Source organism: Pocillopora damicornis, chromosome 3, assembly GCF_964200805.1.
Source record: "Pocillopora damicornis chromosome 3, jaPocDami1.2, whole genome shotgun sequence".
NCBI classification, from domain to species: domain Eukaryota; kingdom Metazoa; phylum Cnidaria; class Anthozoa; order Scleractinia; family Pocilloporidae; genus Pocillopora; species Pocillopora damicornis.
This window is the reverse complement of record NC_142672.1, coordinates 12,845,249-12,863,834: the sequence shown is the minus strand read 5'-3', so window position 1 is coordinate 12,863,834 and position 18,586 is coordinate 12,845,249. Positions and strand designations below refer to the sequence as shown.

Here is an 18,586-nt window from a genome sequence, read left to right as displayed (position 1 = left end):
GGAAAGCCGAGTGTAGGTGCAGAAAATAGACAAACCATATTATGTCTATTGTCCAGTGCGAAGAAAAAAAGAAAAGATATCCACTGGCTATCGTTATGGATAACGCCCCTAATGATGAAAATTTCTCGCACCTTTTTCTGAATATCTTGATACGTTGAAAAGAAATGTTAATGGCTTAGAACAGAAGTAATGACTCCTGCTTGAATGATGACTAATTAACAAAAATTCACCGAGGGCCAAATGACTATTCTTTGGAATAATTCCCGTGGCGAATTCGAAGCGATTATTCAACAATATTCCCTTTGCCTTTGGTGGATACTAGGGAAACGAACATGGTTATGGTATAAGAAGGAACTGCAAAACTGGGAAATGATATCACAACCAAAATTAGAAATTACAGTTGAACCTGTATTAAGGGGCTCCGCATCAAGGGGTCACTCCTGCGGTCGGTTTTCAAGGTCCCGAAATTGTCACCCCTTAATTATTTTAGTGAGTCCCACCAGCCTCTTTTATCCCTTCCACCTATGTCGAACGGTTCAGTTAGGGCGGAATCACTTAATAAAACTAAGAATAATCTTTCTAGTAAAATTCAATCCATTTTGATCTTCCGTTAGTTAGTTCTATTTCTAAGCGAGTTTTTTTTTTTTTTTACATTAAGTGGTCAATTAAGACATAACAAGGCTATTTTTAACGCTCTTTTTTTTACATGAAGTGGTCAATTAAGACATAACAAGGCTATTTTTAACGCTCTTTAAATTACCCCTATTCTATGCAACCTATTGCAAGCGGTCATCCCACAATTCCCCGTGGGTGACTGCTCGATTTAAGTTCGACTGTACACAAATTGGCCACAAGGACGATAAGGACTGAACAAACTAAGCAGATATGAATAAAGGGGGTAAGTTTCTGCGTCGGTGTGAGAATATAGCAGGGTGATTTAATATTATCCACTATGTTGATAACGTAAATTGGCCACCGTTAAGTGCTTTAAAGCTGAAGTTTCGAGCGTTAGCCCTTCGTCAATTCGCTCTGACGAAGGGCTAACGCTCGAAACGTCGGCTTTGAAATTCTTTACGATGGTCAATTTATGTTATTAATTCAGTTGATAATATTAGATACCCTGTTAACTTAACCACTGTAGAGTTCAAACTATTGGTTGTGCCCCTTAACTAGAAGTCGCACATCCAAAGGAAAAAGCAGCGCAAAACGCAAGGCCGGCACTATCCTAAATGCAGATGGATATGACCTTAAATATGACCAAATATCTGCGGATCGGATTGCCTCTCTGTGTCGATCGCGTTCTATGTACGTCTAAGACGGGTTTTTTTTAAAAAATTTTTTTAAGATTTCAATAGTTGATCCTTAAAAGAGAGGAAGAGTAGGGGAGAACTGGAGTAAAAATACGCTTTCCTTTTGAGGCCATTTCTTTTTTCTTACTATCATGCCAGCTGTTTATTTTATTTTATTTTTTTTTTATTTTTGCGTCGTTTAATCTCACTTTTTGCTGGATTCTCCGGCCGCTGGAGATATTATCTGCGCAATATCACAATAGCTAGAATCTTAAAAGGTTTATTTCTAATCAGTAAAGATATCACGGTAACGGGGGCATTCTCCGATAATAGGCAGTGTTACTCTCTCACAAAAGATTATCCCTTTCTTGCATTGCATATAACTACATAAATAATTTCCTCTTGTCAATCAACCAATTTGATTTGTTACACAATCGAAACACGTGAGGACCAGTCCTCAACAACTTTTTATTTCTTTCTTCATCCGTTTTTAAAAGCTTTTTGTTTAGTGGAAAATTTTCTAGTATAGTGTGAACATCAGGTTAAAAATCGACGGCTTCAAGGTTATTATATAATAGATCACTCCTGATCATCAAATTGTTGAAAAAGACGATTTTCACTGAATTTTATTTTAAACCACGGAGGGGCCTGATAACTTAGAGGCGCGGCTACTAAGGCAAAAATGGTTCCCAGTCGTTCCTCGATGAAAGTTTTCTGTCAACAAAACTGATGGTGGGCTTGCTCGACGGCTAGAACATTCAAGGAACAAAAGAACTGTGCTAAGGTAAGAGTGAGAGAATTCTTGACTCATGAAGTTTTGCTTTTAATTTTTTTTTTTCACAAAAATTGTAAATATGGTATAAGTGAGTCGTGCGTTGAGTGACTGATTGTATCGGTGTGCAATATGTTATTCCCTCTCGTAAACGGCTCGTTGCGAACTTATCACACGTGCGTTCGACAGGTGATTATTTCTTGGTTAAACGGTGTGTACTATTTTTGGAATTAACTTTTTTGAGGCTTAGGAGGTGCTGCACAGAGAAAGTGATCTATTTTCAAGAAGGCCAAAACTTTGTTTTGATGATGTAAGTTTGAGAACAGCTATTGTCAATTAATATGGCGACCATGGTTAAAGGTTGCGGCTTTCTCCTGTCAATGCTATTATGGCGATAAACTTAGAATTCCCTTGGATGTTCTGGTGGTAACTGGCCCCACTACTCAGAGAGAAATACGAGAGGAACTGCGTACACATTGTGTCAGAATTTTAAAGCGTAGGGTTGGTAATCTTCGAACTTGGATGAAGTATGAACATACAATGCTTGTAGCATCACGAACTCGTTCCGGTTCGCCGGCATAAATCGATGCCTATCGGTTTCAAAATTTATTGACTACTTTTCGTTTTCTTTATTGTGCTCAGTTTTTTTTTTTCATTCACCTATTTTCCTTATCGATCAGCCACAGGAATTTTCTCTTAGTTATTGTTTGTTCAGTTAGGTAATCGTAACGTGTTCATTGTGTGCTGGCTGTTGGAATAGCGCACTAATGAGCGTGAGTCAGCTAAAATACCCTCCGTTATTTCCTTTTCGTTATTACCAGTGCATAACTTCCTGTCTAACTAAACTTGCTAACCGCGTACTGAGTCTGTTTTAGATATTTGTTCTTCACTCATACTTCTTCGAATGATTTCGCGCCGGCGAGTTACGTAATGCCAATAGATATGCCGTATTGTTTCACAGCTGTACATTGACAAAAATGGTATTTCTAAAATGGGATATTCATCAGAGTTACTCGTTTACACAGTCTGTGATATTTTAGTGTGATGATTTACACAAGGGGAAACAGTCGTGCATGAGTTATTTCGTGTGGAGTGAGATACGCTGCTATGTTACCATTCGTTGGTCTGATTCACTTAAAAAAAGTACCCTTACTTTCTATTAACTAAATATTCTCAAAGGGTTTAGTTTTAAACAGTCTGTGGGATTTTAGAGTATGTAAGCATATTTGAGGAATTTTATGATATCGTTAAGCATCTAGCAAGCAAATATCGATGGGCTAAACTTTGTGCGTCATTGGATGACGTGGCCGGTGCTTTTAAATGAAAGTATTTGTACGTGCACCAAATCAAGTATTTTCTTTCTTTTACAGAGATTTGTGTGATTTAATGCTCTGTTTGATAAACTCCCTCAAAGTTTTATTTTTCCCCTACCCACGTTCATGGATTTGCCAAATTCCATTTCGACATTGGCATTCAATGGGCGTTCTCATTAGGAGCAAACAGATTTAGCCTTAAATAATTTGTATGTTTTGCTTTTGATAACATTTATTGAATCTCTGAATCTTCGCAGGTGGAAATAAATGAAATTTAGAGGCGATCATATTTCGGAGAACATAGGCAACGGTACTATAGATGAATTTGTGATTTAATGTTGTCCTTAGGAAAATAAGAGCAAACATTTTGTAAAGGAAGATATAATCGCAATAGAGATTTGAAAGGAGGCTGAAACAGACGAAGAAAATATAAGTCGCAAATAAAACGTGAACGAAAAAATACACTGCGTCCTAGTAAAGCCGACACAATGAATATTCATAACCTAATGGTCATCATTGTTCCTTGATTATGCAAATTTTGATAGAATTGTCACGAAAGTGTCATAGCCTGCACAACGGACGTATTTTATTTTTTTGCGTTTTCAGGGCGAACGGGGCAGAACGCTAGGCAAGTGGTAACCGAAAGGGCTTTGAGTTATGTTTTGAAAAAAGAAAATTTACACATATCTGTGGTTGAAATCAGTGTTTCTTGCACCAATCAGATTGCTCTGGGTTTTTTTTATGTAATGTACGCAATTGACCATTACCCCCTAGGGGGTTTTCAGGGCCAGTAGAAACAAATTGGAAATAAACATGGTAATGAGACATTTTAAGGGTCTAATTACATGAGCTGGGCTGGCTCGGTTTCGCGAAAATCTTGGCACATTTGGTCAACGCAACAAAAATCAAGTTCGTTTTTACATGATACGATGTAATACTGGGATACCGGGTAACCACGCAGAAATGTTTCCCTGTAAACGCGTTCGCTGGGCCAGCCTGGTTCTAAAGCCGCAAGAGTGCAATGAATGACACACTGCGCACGCGCTTTGGATCCATTCCCATGTTAATAAGATATATCAAAAAATTACTCCTTGAACTGTTTAGCTGGACTTTAAACTCTTCTGCGCCTTAACGATGTAAAAATATCATTGTATATTATTGTTTTGATCGTACGTGGTTATTTTGGCCAAACGCACAATGTCACTTGCAGGGTTTGGATAAATTATTTTTGCACATGATGCGCGCGCTTTGCTTCTGCATAATTTTCACAAGCTCTCTCGTATTTTTCCACTTGTATCATTATTACGTAATCACATGATTTCGAGTACAATTTGAAATAAATAAGCACTTGTAAACTTTTTCAAAGACCACAAATTGCACTCGCCTTACGGGCTCGTGCAATTTTGTTAGTCTTTGAAAAAATTTGCGCGTGCTTATGTATTCCAAATTGCCCTCGAAGTCATGAGATTACCTATACAAACACGGCGGCCACAAGTACAAGTTTGTGTTGGATGGTCGACGACCTTCTTCGCGCGCTGGGTGAATTTAAAATGAATATGGTGTATAGAAACGTGGACTTCAATGCTAACAAAAGCAAACAATATGAAGCAGCGAGAGATGCGATGGCGATAAATTAATCTTCTGTCGATGTGAATTTGTTCGGGCGAGTGGTCACTTCACGCCAAATACGGGCTCGTCCCGGTTCGCACAAAGGTAGCTCCGGGCTGGCTCGCCTCGTGTAATACCGGTTTGAAAGACAACTCGGTAAACCGAGCTAGCCCAGTAAACCAGGCCAACCTGGCTTATTTAATCAGGTCCTAAGAATCCTAAATGCAACGAGGCAGATCAGGTGGCTATATACGAAGCGCAGCTAAGGAGATGAACTCGGGGCAACCAAGAACAAATCCAGTGAGTAGTAAGGTGAAGGGCTTGAACCTGGAACCCAGGTTACTGAACCAGCACCCTATCCACTCGGCCATACTGCGTCTAATCAGATTCGTCAGTGTATGTTGCTCCACCAATCAGTTTGCTTAGGGTATGTAGCTTCCCATCGATCTCACTCCAGAGAGTTACATACACGACTCTCATAATGGCGGACAGCGCGAGACTCCTGGATCGAGTTGCAAGAAAACGGGATCAGAAAGGCCAAGATATCGCGTCGCGTCCCTCTTCGTTTGCAATGGCGAGTACTTCGAATATAATTTTCAAATCCAACATTTCTTACAGAAAACGATATACCTAGCGCTTCTCTTCTTGGAAGAAAACCTAAGGCGTGAAAAATCTCAGAGCTTAAATTTTGGCTTAAATGTCGTGGAGACGCGGGAATAAGGTTGAAGACAAAAGCAGAGCTGGTGAAGCGAGTGCATGACTACATACGACCCTGGTTTCTGGGCCGAACAAGGCAGAAACTGCTTTCTTATTACTTTGAACATTTTATTAAGTTTGCTTATGCAAAGCTTTTCAATTGAAATTTTCTGGAAAATAACAACAGTGACTGTGAAGTCTTGTGAACAGTTACATCTGGTTGACCCTGTAATCTACAGTATTCCTGCAAAAGCTACTTTGTTATAACATCTCTGTTTTTTATAACAGAATTGGTAATAACATGCATCTACATCCAAATATTCTTAATTGTCGTGAATTTACTTGTTGACTGGGAATAACTACCTGACATGAATAAATTCATGCTGTTGTTGTAGTTTTAATTTGTTGTCGGTTGAAAGTTTTCCTACCAGTTTGATTTTTAATCTCCTTTGTTTCAAAGTTTGCTAAAGAATACAATGGAAAATTAAAACCAAACTGGTTTAAACATTTTGCACTAAAGATAGTTTAAACACAACATAGACAACATGGTCTTTACAGACATAAAAGATGTCGCTCAATTATAATGTAAACCTTGCGATAAATAGTCAGAACAGAGGGGAAAATGTTGTCTTTATCTTAAAGCCCAATTTGTTGCCCCTTTCAATCTAAGGAGAGAAGAGATTTGTAGGTAATTCATGGGTTAAGTAATTCATTCATGCCTCACATGAATGTGATATTCACATTGATATTATGTTGGGTTGTACATTACAACAGAATGCACACACTGCCCACATCTGGTTTACAATTCCCATTTAATGTTGTGGAACAACTCTGTCCCAGATTTGAAAATTCTTAATCTTGTTAAAGGCAGGTTCAACATGTATCCGTAAACTTGCAATTTCCTGTGTTTTTACCACATCTTCTGCAGCCATCTGAGAAGATGCTCCAAGAAAGGGTGGCAAATTTAAACTGACCCCCAAAGGCAACAAATCCTAAACTGTGAATCCCTTATCTGCTATAATGGTAGATTTACAAATCCACTCCTTCTGACAATTTCCCGATCGGAGATAGAACCTCCACCGGGAGAAATACCAACTAAACCTTTCAAAGTTGTGTGATTTTTGTAAGCACTGAAAAGTTCTCAATTCAACTGCAAGCTGCTTGGCATTTGACATCTAACCTCAGTACAGTCAATTATAACTCTAGTAGATTTGTACCTTCCCCCAAAAGATCCAGGCATTATATCGATTACTTTTCTGCTGGGTTAAATGTTTATTTGTCCAAACTTAAGAACATAAAATTGACCCATGTGATAAATATTCTACTTACTGTGGATGCTGATACATTAAATAATTGAAGTAAATGGTCCTCTGGGAATCCTTGCCTTAGTCTACACATGACTATAAAAAATTCATCAAGGGGCCTTGAAGATGTAGCTCTCCCCTTTTTTGTTAGTAGTCTGCCCTCACTGAGATCAGACTCAGTGTTGTTGTCAGTTTTTGACCGCCAGTAGGAAATGATCAAGATACTCAAAAACAGCCATTAAAGTGTCCCAGCTTTGTAGGCCTCCTGGTCGGTAAAATCAGTTGTGTTTCGTCTTCCACTTTTAAGCTACAATCTGATAGATCTGGGACCATTTCGTTTGATAATTCGTTTGACGATTCGTTTGATAATTCTTCAAAAACAACAGCTGGGGTAGATAATTTTCGTGATGCACTATTCGAAGCTGTCAGTTCGAAGTTTCTTTACGCTGGCTCCTTTCCCTTGCGTGGCGATTTTTGCCCGCGAGACATTTCTAATATCACCTTTCCTGAAATGCTGGGAGCATATCTTTGTATTTTCACTTACCTTGAAGTGCTTTCCTTCGTCTCTTCTTATCGCGTGGAGGCATTTCTTAACGGGTTCTCGGTCGGAAATTAAAAGTAAGACACTTTTGTCCCATCGTCTTTCCGGTAGCATTTCTTCGAACATTCTGGAACACAAGAATGAGTCGGCATTTCCTCCTCTTGAAAATAATTCGACCGAATCGAGTCAAGACAGACAACCTATTCAACCTTAATTGGCCTTTTGTTTACAGTGTTTTCCTCAAGCGTGGCCTTTTTGACCTCGGTTTCATGTTTAAGTAATTACCAGTCTCGCGCGCCGCGGCCATTATGAAAGTCGTGTATTACTCTCAGCTTTGTTAAAGTAAGTTTCTTGCACCAATCAGATTACTGCACTCCAAAAGGGCTTGTTGCTCGCACCATTTAGACGTTTGTAGGCAGCTGTTTTTATTTTGTATCAAATCAAGATGATGCCGTGCTTATTTTGTGTCTAAGCGATAGCACTACCAAACTTTATGACATACCGTAATTTAGCGCTCAGGTGCTTATATTCATTTGGTACCTCAACGGAGGGCGTTTATTGGAAGCGGTTAGTTCTTTTTCGAGAAACAGCAGAACTTGAAACAAAGCTTTTATGTTTATTAACGAGGATGAAAATGAACGGAAAACGTAATGATTGCCCTAGGATCCTTCCTTGCCAGATCGACTAGCCAAGCAATTGCCGCAAAATTTTAAGACTGGATCTTTCGTTTGAATGAATTGTGCACCCATGACGACATAATAGTCGTCGGACTGAGACGAAGACACGTTTTTGCCGCAAGGCTTTAAGTGAACAATTAAAGAACGATGGACCACGGTTGATCTCAATGTACATTTACTCGTTAGCGCTATTGGTGAAACAGAATAGGGGCGTTTATTGGCATGGGGGCGCTTACTGGATTGAGCGTGCCTACTTAAAAGGAACGCTTTGTTTAAAGTACTTCCAACACTCTTGTGCAGTTGAAGCTTTCTTTATTACCTTACTTAAAGCTTAACGCAACTTATTAGCTCGGGGCTCTCTCGAGGAAAGTGTTGGTCACCAGCTTACAAAGGTGACAGTTATCAAGCTTTCAATCTTCGACCATCATCATCATTTCTCACTTAACTGGCGAATCATGTTAAGGTACGCATGCTAAGACCCCGCATGCTAAGTATGTTCCTTCCTAATGTTGACTCTCCGTAAACGCCATTCTACTGAAAACTTCAAACTATTGCGGTTAAGATCGTGCAAAACAAAAACAAGATTGGTAGTATAAAAAATTATAGAGAGCCCATTGATAAAACACAGACAGAAAATTCTTGCTTGACGCCAATTTGTCATTTAACAGTTTTTTAGGGGGCGCTTAGTAGAGCAAGGCGCTCATTGGAAGGAGTGTGCTAAAGCGATTCATTGTGGTAACCCTACGGTAACACCAAAATACGTTGGCATGGACCAAAATGCCATTTTAAGTCAATTTTCCATGCAATCCTCACGTGCTTTGATGTTTACTACCAATCAAATTTGCCACGGACTTTGTGCCATCACGCTTTACTTCTTCGTAAACAAGTTGAAGATCTTCACTTATTTCATACACAGGGGGCTTAGTGCAGATAGGCATCAACCAATCAAAAGCGTATATTGTTATGCTCAATTAAAAACCTTTGAAATAAGTTCCTTTTCTCTTATGCGGAGAAAAGAGACCTTAAACAATCTTTGATTTTGTCTATTACTGATTCAACATAGTTTCGGTTTTGCTTTTCTCACCAAAATTATGTGGAATGAAATTTTGAGGCAAATAACTGTAAGGGAGTGAGTTTGATTTTGTTAGTGAGAGAGGAACAACAGGAAGCTTGACAGCAATGCAGTTTATTTTTGCTTATAACTGTTTTATTATCGGAGACGAAAGACCACAAAATACCTTTTTTTTCTCAGGTTATGCAACATAAATCGCCAGGGTACTTTGTAGTAACCTGTTTGTGTTTTAACTACCTTGTGTACAATTACTTGAACGAGATGTGTCGTAATTGTCGACCAATAAGAGCTCGCGTATTGGTGCGATTTCATGTGTACTTTGTAACCATTTATCAACGAAATACTAATACGTATTTATTCATCTCTGTCTGCCAGCCGTGCTGATATCAAGGCTTCCAAAGGAAAGACAACACCCTGAATTTGGTCCAGCTGCCACAATATCCAAAATGGTAAGTTCAGCTTTCCTTTCATGAGAGTTATTAGGTCTGGTTTAACGGTTCTATCTACGTGAATTTAAAGAACTAATTAAAAAAAAAAAAAAAATTAAGAGGACTGACTGAAAACTCCATCTAATAAGTGATCGAAGGATAAAGTAGCCCCCGATGTCTGATAAGTTTGTATTTTTGTAAGTTGTGCCTAGAAAGTATTTGAAAGGAACTTTCTTAACTCCAAACTCCGGAGGGGATTTGCATGTTTCTTGTTAAAATATCTTTACTTCATCTTGCAAACGATTCCTAAGAGCAGGGGAGTGTATCGACCGGAGATGTTATTTTGATAGAAGCCTTTAACTTTCCAGGTAAGAAAACTAGGATAATAAGGCTTTTATCAAAGTAACATCTCCGGCCGATACGCTCCTCTGCTTTAAAGACCCATTTGCAAGATAACGCAATTACATTTCAGTAAGAAACATGTGGGGCAATTAGAAAGAAGAAATACCATTCAGAGTGTAGAAGTCTTATGTTTGAACTTTGAGACTGTGTAGGCTTAACCTCGACGCGAGCTTTTCATACATAATTTATTTTATTTAAGAAATTTTAGTTTATTTGACTGGCAATTAGAGGCTTTAATAGGTTTCTACTGGGTTTTAGTCAGTCATACGTTAATGGACGTTTATTTTACTCGTAAGAGAGAATAAAGAAAGTTCGAGAAAAGCTTTACTTGCTTCTCCGGAAAAACTCTCAGGGTGGGTTACAGTGTCACTTGATTTTAATTAAGTTCCAACCCAGCGTGAATCCTCAGCAGTAAGTCGAAAAGAATGAATAACATTGAAAAATTGAAATATTTGAGGTTTGAATTTTTGGTCGCTGAAGTAAGTTTTTCAGTCATAAAATGTGTCTTCTACCTCACGTACACTTGAAACCATAGTAGTGGCACCACAAAGAAAACCCCGTTTTAACTTTGCCTGCGGACAGAGCGCCTCCTCATTGTCTATCAAATCTTTCCGTCAATTAACATGATAGAAGAGTAGAAAATTGCTCAGGTTTTCAGTCAGTCAACCAGCTAGTTTATTGAGCACTGAGTTTCATGATTAAACTGAATTTAAAATTCTATAATAGATCTTCCAGGGCCAATATTTCATACTTTTTTTTCCATGTCAAAGTAAGCATTACTATTTTAACTACATTTTCAAGAAAATGGTTTGCAAAATATTGAAACGAGCGCGGGTTATTTGCCAACGTATTTTCGAACTGAATTCTACAGTCTGCCAAAGTGTGAATAGCCAATTTAAGTATACTGACGCGCTGGATAGCGTCGAAAGCGCGCTCTGATTGGCCACTCAAACTTAGAATATCCTTTGATGAAAATTTTTAACTCCGAAGAATCGAGACTGGAATAGCCAACTCATATCCATATCATCTTGTTCTATGTAATTCCGCTGTTTAATGTATAAACCCCTTCAGGCGGCTAGTATGTCGGCTGATAATGTCCGCATCTGAGTGATTGTCCGAAAAATGAATATTTGGCCCGAGAAGCGAAGCGTACAGGGTGAGTGCGAAATTTTGAGGACAATTTCTCAGCCAAGAACATGAAAAACGGAAAGCCAGAAGGGGGTTTGTTTCTTTCATAACCCTCCTTGTAATTTTTTGTATTGCGCAAACAGCAAATTTAAATGAGTTTTTTTTTACTTTCCAGAGCAGCATTTGAGATCAGCTTTTTCATTTCGCTCTCACTGGACCTCACAAAACTGGTTGGTTTTTCTCCTGAGTAAAATCATAAAGAAGAAAAAGTGAAACTCTTGAGCTGGCTTACTTCTGGATTTATTTCCAATTAATGCGAGGGTTATAATTAAATACTCAAACAACCATTCACTTTAAGGTCGGTGACTAGCGGCGGATATTTACCTCCCTGTCTCGCGGCTCGCAATATATCCACCATTAAACACGTCCACTTCGATGAGTAGATGTTTATTAGCATGCCATCGTGGTTCTTGAATTTCGGAATAGCGTTAACATCTTCTGATCTCAGTTTCACGCTGCGATTTTTGCTGTCTGTCTGCGTGTAAAACTAGACTGTGAATGGGGATAGATAAAAAGTAGAAAAGAACGAAGACGAAAGTAAAAAAAAAGACCTGGTTGTAAGCGCAATAAATTTAAGAAATTCGACGAGGAAAGGCGACTGAAGAATCTCACTGCGCTAATAACATTTTTTCCACAGTTTTTTTTTTAACTGTTGCGGCGGACTTCGGCGAAAACTAGGGAGTGCTCGATGTGTAGTAGAACAGGTGTAATTTTTTTTCCCGTCTTCAAGCGTTTGTGAAGGCGAGCGCGAGGCGAGTTCCTGTATCCGCGGGCTTGAGAAACACCAAAAAAGAAAAAATACAATGTTTGTCATGTAGGCTGTCATTTTGATTATATATGAGCGCGTGAAATTTTGCGCAATAACGATGCGTTCTTCTGTACAGCAGAATTACTCCCGCACAAGGGTTGGTAACTGAGCCCAAAACAACACATGCGTTAGGAAAACGACGTCATTAGTACGCCCACTTGTAGGGTTTTCTGAAGACGTCAGCTGTCAATAATTTGGCAGAGAACACTCGCTGTATTTTGCCTAATTCTCGTTTAGGGTAAGTGAAGTAACGGAATCTGGGTTAAGTTTTTTTATCACGACGCTAGATCTTCGCTTTGAAATTCCATCCCTTTTTGAAGTCGAGTATTGAATGGTAAATATCTGAGGATTTTTCAAGGTAAGTTTGAAGGAAACTGTAAGGTTATCAGTGGATACAGAAAGTGAGTCTTTAAGGTGAAAGCAATAAAATGTCGTGATATCTAGAGAGCGACAACCCTTACTAATAATGACATTCAAATGCTTATGACAACGCTGAGACGAGCCTTTTCGTAGGGAGGATTATGCATGATTGATAAATTTTTTTTCTTATTTTAAATGTTTGCCTTTATAATTGCCATCGATAAAAGAAGCGAGATATTCAGATGAAATGAAGCTTTTTCTCTCTTTTTTTTTATTTTGAGAAAGAAGTGTGTAGGAGAAGGGTGTTGCAATACAAATGTTAATGGATGGAAAATGATAAAACTGACTGTTTAATAAAATTTCCCGCGACGTTTTGATCGGCTTAGTTTATGGTAAATCCAGGCGCAAAGCACTTCAGTTTAAGGTAATGTTTCACTTTATTCATACTGTTAAAATCTGCTTTGAAAGGAATACAATTTGCCGAGAAAGTCGAACTTCGAAAGTATGATCACGACGAAATCTTTTCTACTTGTGTATCCAAAGTTCTTATTTAACAAATCAAGCCAGAATTAAAAAAAAAACAAACAAACAAACAAATGAAAACCGTATAGGGTATGCTCATGTGTAGCTTTATTTAGTCTTGCGTTTTCTACAATTCGAATGGCTGGTGATTTTTTTCATATATGTGAACGAGCGTCTCGTGAAAAAACACGACAGAGTGCAAAACCTTTTTAGTCTCGTTGTCGGGTCGCTTTTGAGAGTTTCTAGAAGGAATGGTTATGGAAACGTGAAGAGTGATGAGTGAATTGCATAGGAAGAGGGTTCTCAGTACGCCTACAGTCTTAGACAGTTGTTAAGACCTGTCCCGACAGTGGGAATTTTGTATGCTGTAAGTAGTGGTTTTAAAAATTAGGATGAGCCCGCAAAACGAGTCTGATGCGAAAAATGGCCAAAATCATGTCCGTGCTGAGAGCTACATTTCAGTTTAATGCTCAAAATTATGCTGGCACAATTTTATCAATATGGTTCTCAGTACGTCTATGGTCATCAACAGTCGCAGACTGTTGTATAAAGACCTCATTAGCAGTGGCGTTGAAAATTTGGATAATTCTGGAACACGAGTCTGATTTGAAAAATTTCCTAAAACATGCCGTTGCTAAGGAGTACATTTCAGTTTCGTACACGTACTTCTCCCACGAGGAAATCAGTTGGATGTTCTCTTGCCCTTATTTCAGAAACAATTTTTTTATTGTATAGATCGTTTTACTTTGGCTTGTTCAATTTAAATGGACTTGGTCCCAATTTTATTGCTGTTGCTTTAGTCATGATGGTTATGTTGCAGACTCACAAAAGTTTTAACGGCTATCTTAGAATTTCCTTGAACGCAGCTAAGAGTTTCTTCTCCAGCTGGTGACAGTTTTGGTAGTAGTCAGCCATTGTTCATAAAAGTAATGACATCGTCCTAAGGTGTTGATTGTGCTATCACTTTGATGCACAAAGAATTTTGTGTGTTTTTACTCTGTAAGCTTGTGACGAAAATTCAAACTGTTCGAAAACAATTCTGGGCTATTTTTGAAGAAAGTTTGTTTAGTTTTCCACAGTTGTACAGTCAGGAATTGTTTCAGGCAGTCATATAAGGACTGTTTCTTCTTTCAGACTTCTTTAACCAAATTAAAATGTGCGTATGCCAGAGCGTAGATAATTTCTGCATTAGATTTTGTCACCTGAGTTCAACCATATAAGATTCATTTTAAATAATACACATAAAAAACAGTTTACGATTCTAAGTAGAAAAGAGAAATGCAGTTTTCAGGCAATACCGTGCGGAAACAAGGAAATTTAAAACAGAAAAAGGAAAGTAAGTTAAATAAGACAGGAAAATAGCCATACTAACGCTTTTTAAATTCAGTTGACTGAGTATCTTGCATCTCGTTTCAATCGGATTATTTGACGACCATTCAGAAATTGGTGTCTTTTACAGTCGCTTCTTTGAATTAAAAGAGGTGTCAATTTGCGATACAAACATAACCGACATCGTTTGTGTTTTTGTATGTTACCAAGCTACACGACCCTTTTGGAGCAAGTTATCTTTTATTTCTTTTAATCTTCGAAATGTGGTAACAGTGAAGTAAGGCTCTTTTGAAAAAATTATCTGTTGCGTTTGAACTAGGGCGTTTTTTGTCTTATCAGGCACTAAGAACGTTCGTTTCATACTCATTGCAATTGATTTTTATTGAATTGAAGGCGTTTGGCCGTACAAACGGTTGGCGTGCTTCACACCTGAGTCAATTGTCATGCACGAACACAAATTCCCGAAAGTACCATTTAATATAAATTGCGCACAAAATTTCTCCAGTCGGGAGCGTTAAAAAATCAGCGCGCAACAAGATTTTCAGTGGTCAGCACGTTATTATTGACGCTGAAGGCGATTAGCAGGAGGAAGCGTGTCCGGATAAGGGATTAATCGAACAATTGGTAAGCTTCAAAAGCTCTTCAGAACTTCTTGTATCAGTCGGTGGCGTAAGTTGGTAGTGTAACTAAGCTAATCCTGAGAATTTGCTGTTATTTCAAAACAGTATTCCCAAGCTGATGTTTTGTACAATTCTCACTTCCTGTTTGCCTCACATTTCATTACAGTTGTAAAAGATGAAATTGAGTGCTGATGCTTTAGAGTGCTGTCTACTGCCTCAAAAGCTTTTTTTTGGCCCGAAAAATAGATATTAGCACCTTCAAATATGTCCATGTGTTGTTTGACTTACGCTTGGACAATTTTTTCCCCTTGTTTTCAGATTTCGTTGCCAGTATACGGTAAGAATATGGAAACTAATGGATGTTGCAAATTGCGTAAGCAGCGAGTGTTGGTAACAGGTGGTGCAGGCTACTTGGGGTCAACAATGGTGCCCATGCTGCTCCAACGTGGTCATCACGTGGTTGTCTTCGACAAGTTCATGTGGGGAGCTCTCCCCCTTTTGCCTCATGCAGCGAACCCACATTTGGAGATTGTCAGGGGAGACATTCTGGACAGGAACCTCTTGGCGAAACACATGGAGGACTGTGACGTTATAATCCATCTCGCCGCCATTGTTGGATACCCTGCCTGTGAAAAATTTCACGATGAAGCCATCCAGGTAAGTGATCTAGAACGAGAATTTTTCCATGAGATTCAAATTTAATTTGGAGTTTCTTGGGCTTCTCCTCACTTCGTTTATAGGTTGATTTAAAAAAGAAAACTGGCGCCATTTCCCCCATTAATCAAATGCAAAACTAAAAGCAGACATGACTAGACTAGGCTAGGCTAAACAAATCGAGGCTTGGGCGACTAGACTAGACTAGTTTTGATGAGATTAGACCGGGTTAGACTGGACTAGGCCTGACTAACAGGCAAGAATTAGATTAGACTAGTCTGAACGAGATTAGGCTAGGCTAGATTAAACTGCCTTGACAAGTTTAAGCAAGACTTCTCTGGACTGGATTAGACTTAGTAGTTTGGTAGTATCAACTCTGTAGATAACGTAAAGCGCACGTTTCGAGTGTTAGCCCTTCCGCCAGAGCTTCGTTAGCCATTCGCTCCGACGAAGGGCTAACACTCGAAACGTCAGCTTTCAAAATCTTTACGGTGGCTAATTTACGTTATTAAGTCAGTTAATACCAAATTACCCTGTTATACTCTCTCACCGACGCACACCACAGTTTCTTTTTAAACTTATCCCCTTTATAGATTAGACTTCCCCAGTTGCGATGATACTCCTGACAGCGATTGTAACCATGTTATTGTAGGTGAACGTAGAGGGCACAAGGAACATCGTAGAAAATCTAGGGGACGATCAGCATTTGATCTATGCTTCCACTGGGTCATGCTACGGAGCTGTTCAGAATGGCGTATGTGACGAAGAAACACTGATCTCCCCCTTAACCTTGTACGGACGAACAAAAGCTGAAGGAGAGAAACTGGTGTTGGACGCCGGAGGGGTTGCGCTTCGCTTGGCCACTGTGTTCGGTGTGTCCCCCCGTCTCAGGCTCGACCTTCTGGTAAACGATCTTACTGACAAGGCTCTAAGGCTCCAACACTTCGACCTGTATCAGGGTGGGTTTCGCCGCACTTTCCTTCACGTGAAAGATGCTGCCAGAGCATTTGTGTTCGCGGTGGAAAACTATAAGAAAATGGCAGGGCAGGCTTTCAACGTTGGAGACGAAAACATGAACTTGTCCAAGTCTGATGTGGCCTGCATCATCCAAGAGTGTGTACCTGGCTGCCTCATAACGCAATCTAATAACGGAGAGGACAAGGACAAAAGAGATTACGAAGTGTCCTACAAGAAGGTCAGATCTCTGGGTTACCACGCCACGATATCAGTGGAGGAAGGTGTCAAGGAACTAATGAAATTCTTACCATGTCTTAGTGAAGACGAAATCGAAAAAGCGAGGAATATATAGTGATAAAAGATAATGGTTAGAATCACCTCTTAATAATTTAACTGCCTAGGTGTGATTTCCAACTCTCAGTTCTATGTTTAGTCTTTCCCTTTTAAGTTCGTCATAAGAACTGGGTATATTATTTCTGGCTTACTAGTAGTATGGAAAAACACAATTAGAGTTTTCTTATAGGAAATTAAGGATCTTTTTTCAAACGAGGTGTTGATTTCAATAACGTTGTATTTATTTCATTAAGAAAAATATTATACGAAGTGAAATTAGTAAGTGAATTTAGTGAGCATTTCGCAATGAGGATGTTACTTTTAGCATTTTAATTGCTCAATAACTAAATTTGTTTACAAGACTAGTGACTTTCCTAGAGCACCCTCTCGACTGTTGGTTGAGCATAACCACGCCCTCGAGGTATTCTGTATGAGAGCAGTTTGCGCTGGTCATAGACAAGCGCCATCTCGACAATATGGGTCATTTTATATTAGGGATAGTATATTAGCAAAAACAAATAGTCAATACATGTATAAAGCGGGATATATAGGCGTTGGCAGTATCTAATCAAGATCTGCTTTAACTTAATCAGCAAGGGCGAACTGCGCCTCACTCATACTCCAAGGAATCTCAGGTCTCAAAATCACTTGTGTTCTGTCATAAGATCATGTTAGTGTTTTTAATTTAGTTATTTAGATCTAAATGAGCTTCATGGATAGAGGGAAAATGCGCACCACTCGTTGCCATTCGTGCGCTTAGAAAACGCTAACCAATCACAAACCAGATAGATCAGTTCGGATCGCGCCCTTAGCGGCCGTCTTCTCTGTTTTTGTCAGCGACTGTTGGTCTTCCTTTTATCTCAGTATTATCCCGTTGGGTTTTGATTCAAGAATTTCTAATTAATTTTTTTTTCTAATTTTAGCTCTCTCTCTTTCCTGTTAAGTTAACGTATTGATATGCACAGGAAAGAATTAACCACTGACAGTGCGTGGGATAAGCAAAACAGCTAAACAAGTAACGTTTCCTGGTGTTTTCCTTGTTCTCAAATATTTAGTTTGTAAATATTATCCCAGTCAAGATATGTTTGGGTTACACGGTTGTATTCTCACTGAGCTACTCAAAGTTAAATATGACAAAGTTGCATCGCAGAACAAGATTCAGCACGGTGAAATTTTCTTTTTATAATGTTTGAGTTTCTAAGGTTTCATTGAGTGGGACCAACAGATTTTGATGTGAATTATGAATGAAGTTTACATTCACGAAGAAAACCTGTCGTACCAGTCAGTCTACTAGTCCATTCAACGCGTCTTCAGCAAACTTTTAAATATTTTAGTATGTGTTCGTCGACTTGACATTGGTTTGTCATGAATTTAACATGAATGACAAACCAACTTGATGTAAATGTTCAGAGTATCATTCATCGGCACAACATATTAAAAAACTACTAAATTATCCTTAACTCAAACTCAGAAGCAATTAAAAGTTGAAATTAAACTTGCAATAGATGTCTATCACATTGTGACACGGGTTTTCTCAAACTTCGCTTTCCTGTTCATGGGGATCGCTTGCTTGTCCATTATCCTTGAGAAATTTGACATTAGAACAAACATTCTCCATAATTTCCCGAGTTCTCTTCAGGATTTTGCCGTCAGTTTTCAGTTCACCCCTAGCTATCATGAATACATTGTTATTTTCCGCCATTTAGAGTTTCA

General features: G+C 38.8%; 1 protein-coding gene across 1 annotated transcript; it reads left to right on the top strand.

Annotated features, from left to right (window-relative positions):
* The first annotated feature begins 852 nt into the window (after positions 1-852).
* On the top strand, positions 853-18,375 carry LOC113674289 (uncharacterized). The gene is made up of 4 exons (XM_027190770.2): positions 853-2,073; positions 9,648-9,721; positions 15,248-15,586; positions 16,236-18,375. The coding sequence occupies exons 2-4, from the start codon at positions 9,719-9,721 to the stop codon at positions 16,890-16,892; spliced, it is 999 nt and encodes a 332-aa protein (XP_027046571.2). The 5' UTR covers positions 853-2,073; positions 9,648-9,718; the 3' UTR covers positions 16,893-18,375.
* Positions 18,376-18,586: the final 211 nt, after the last annotated feature.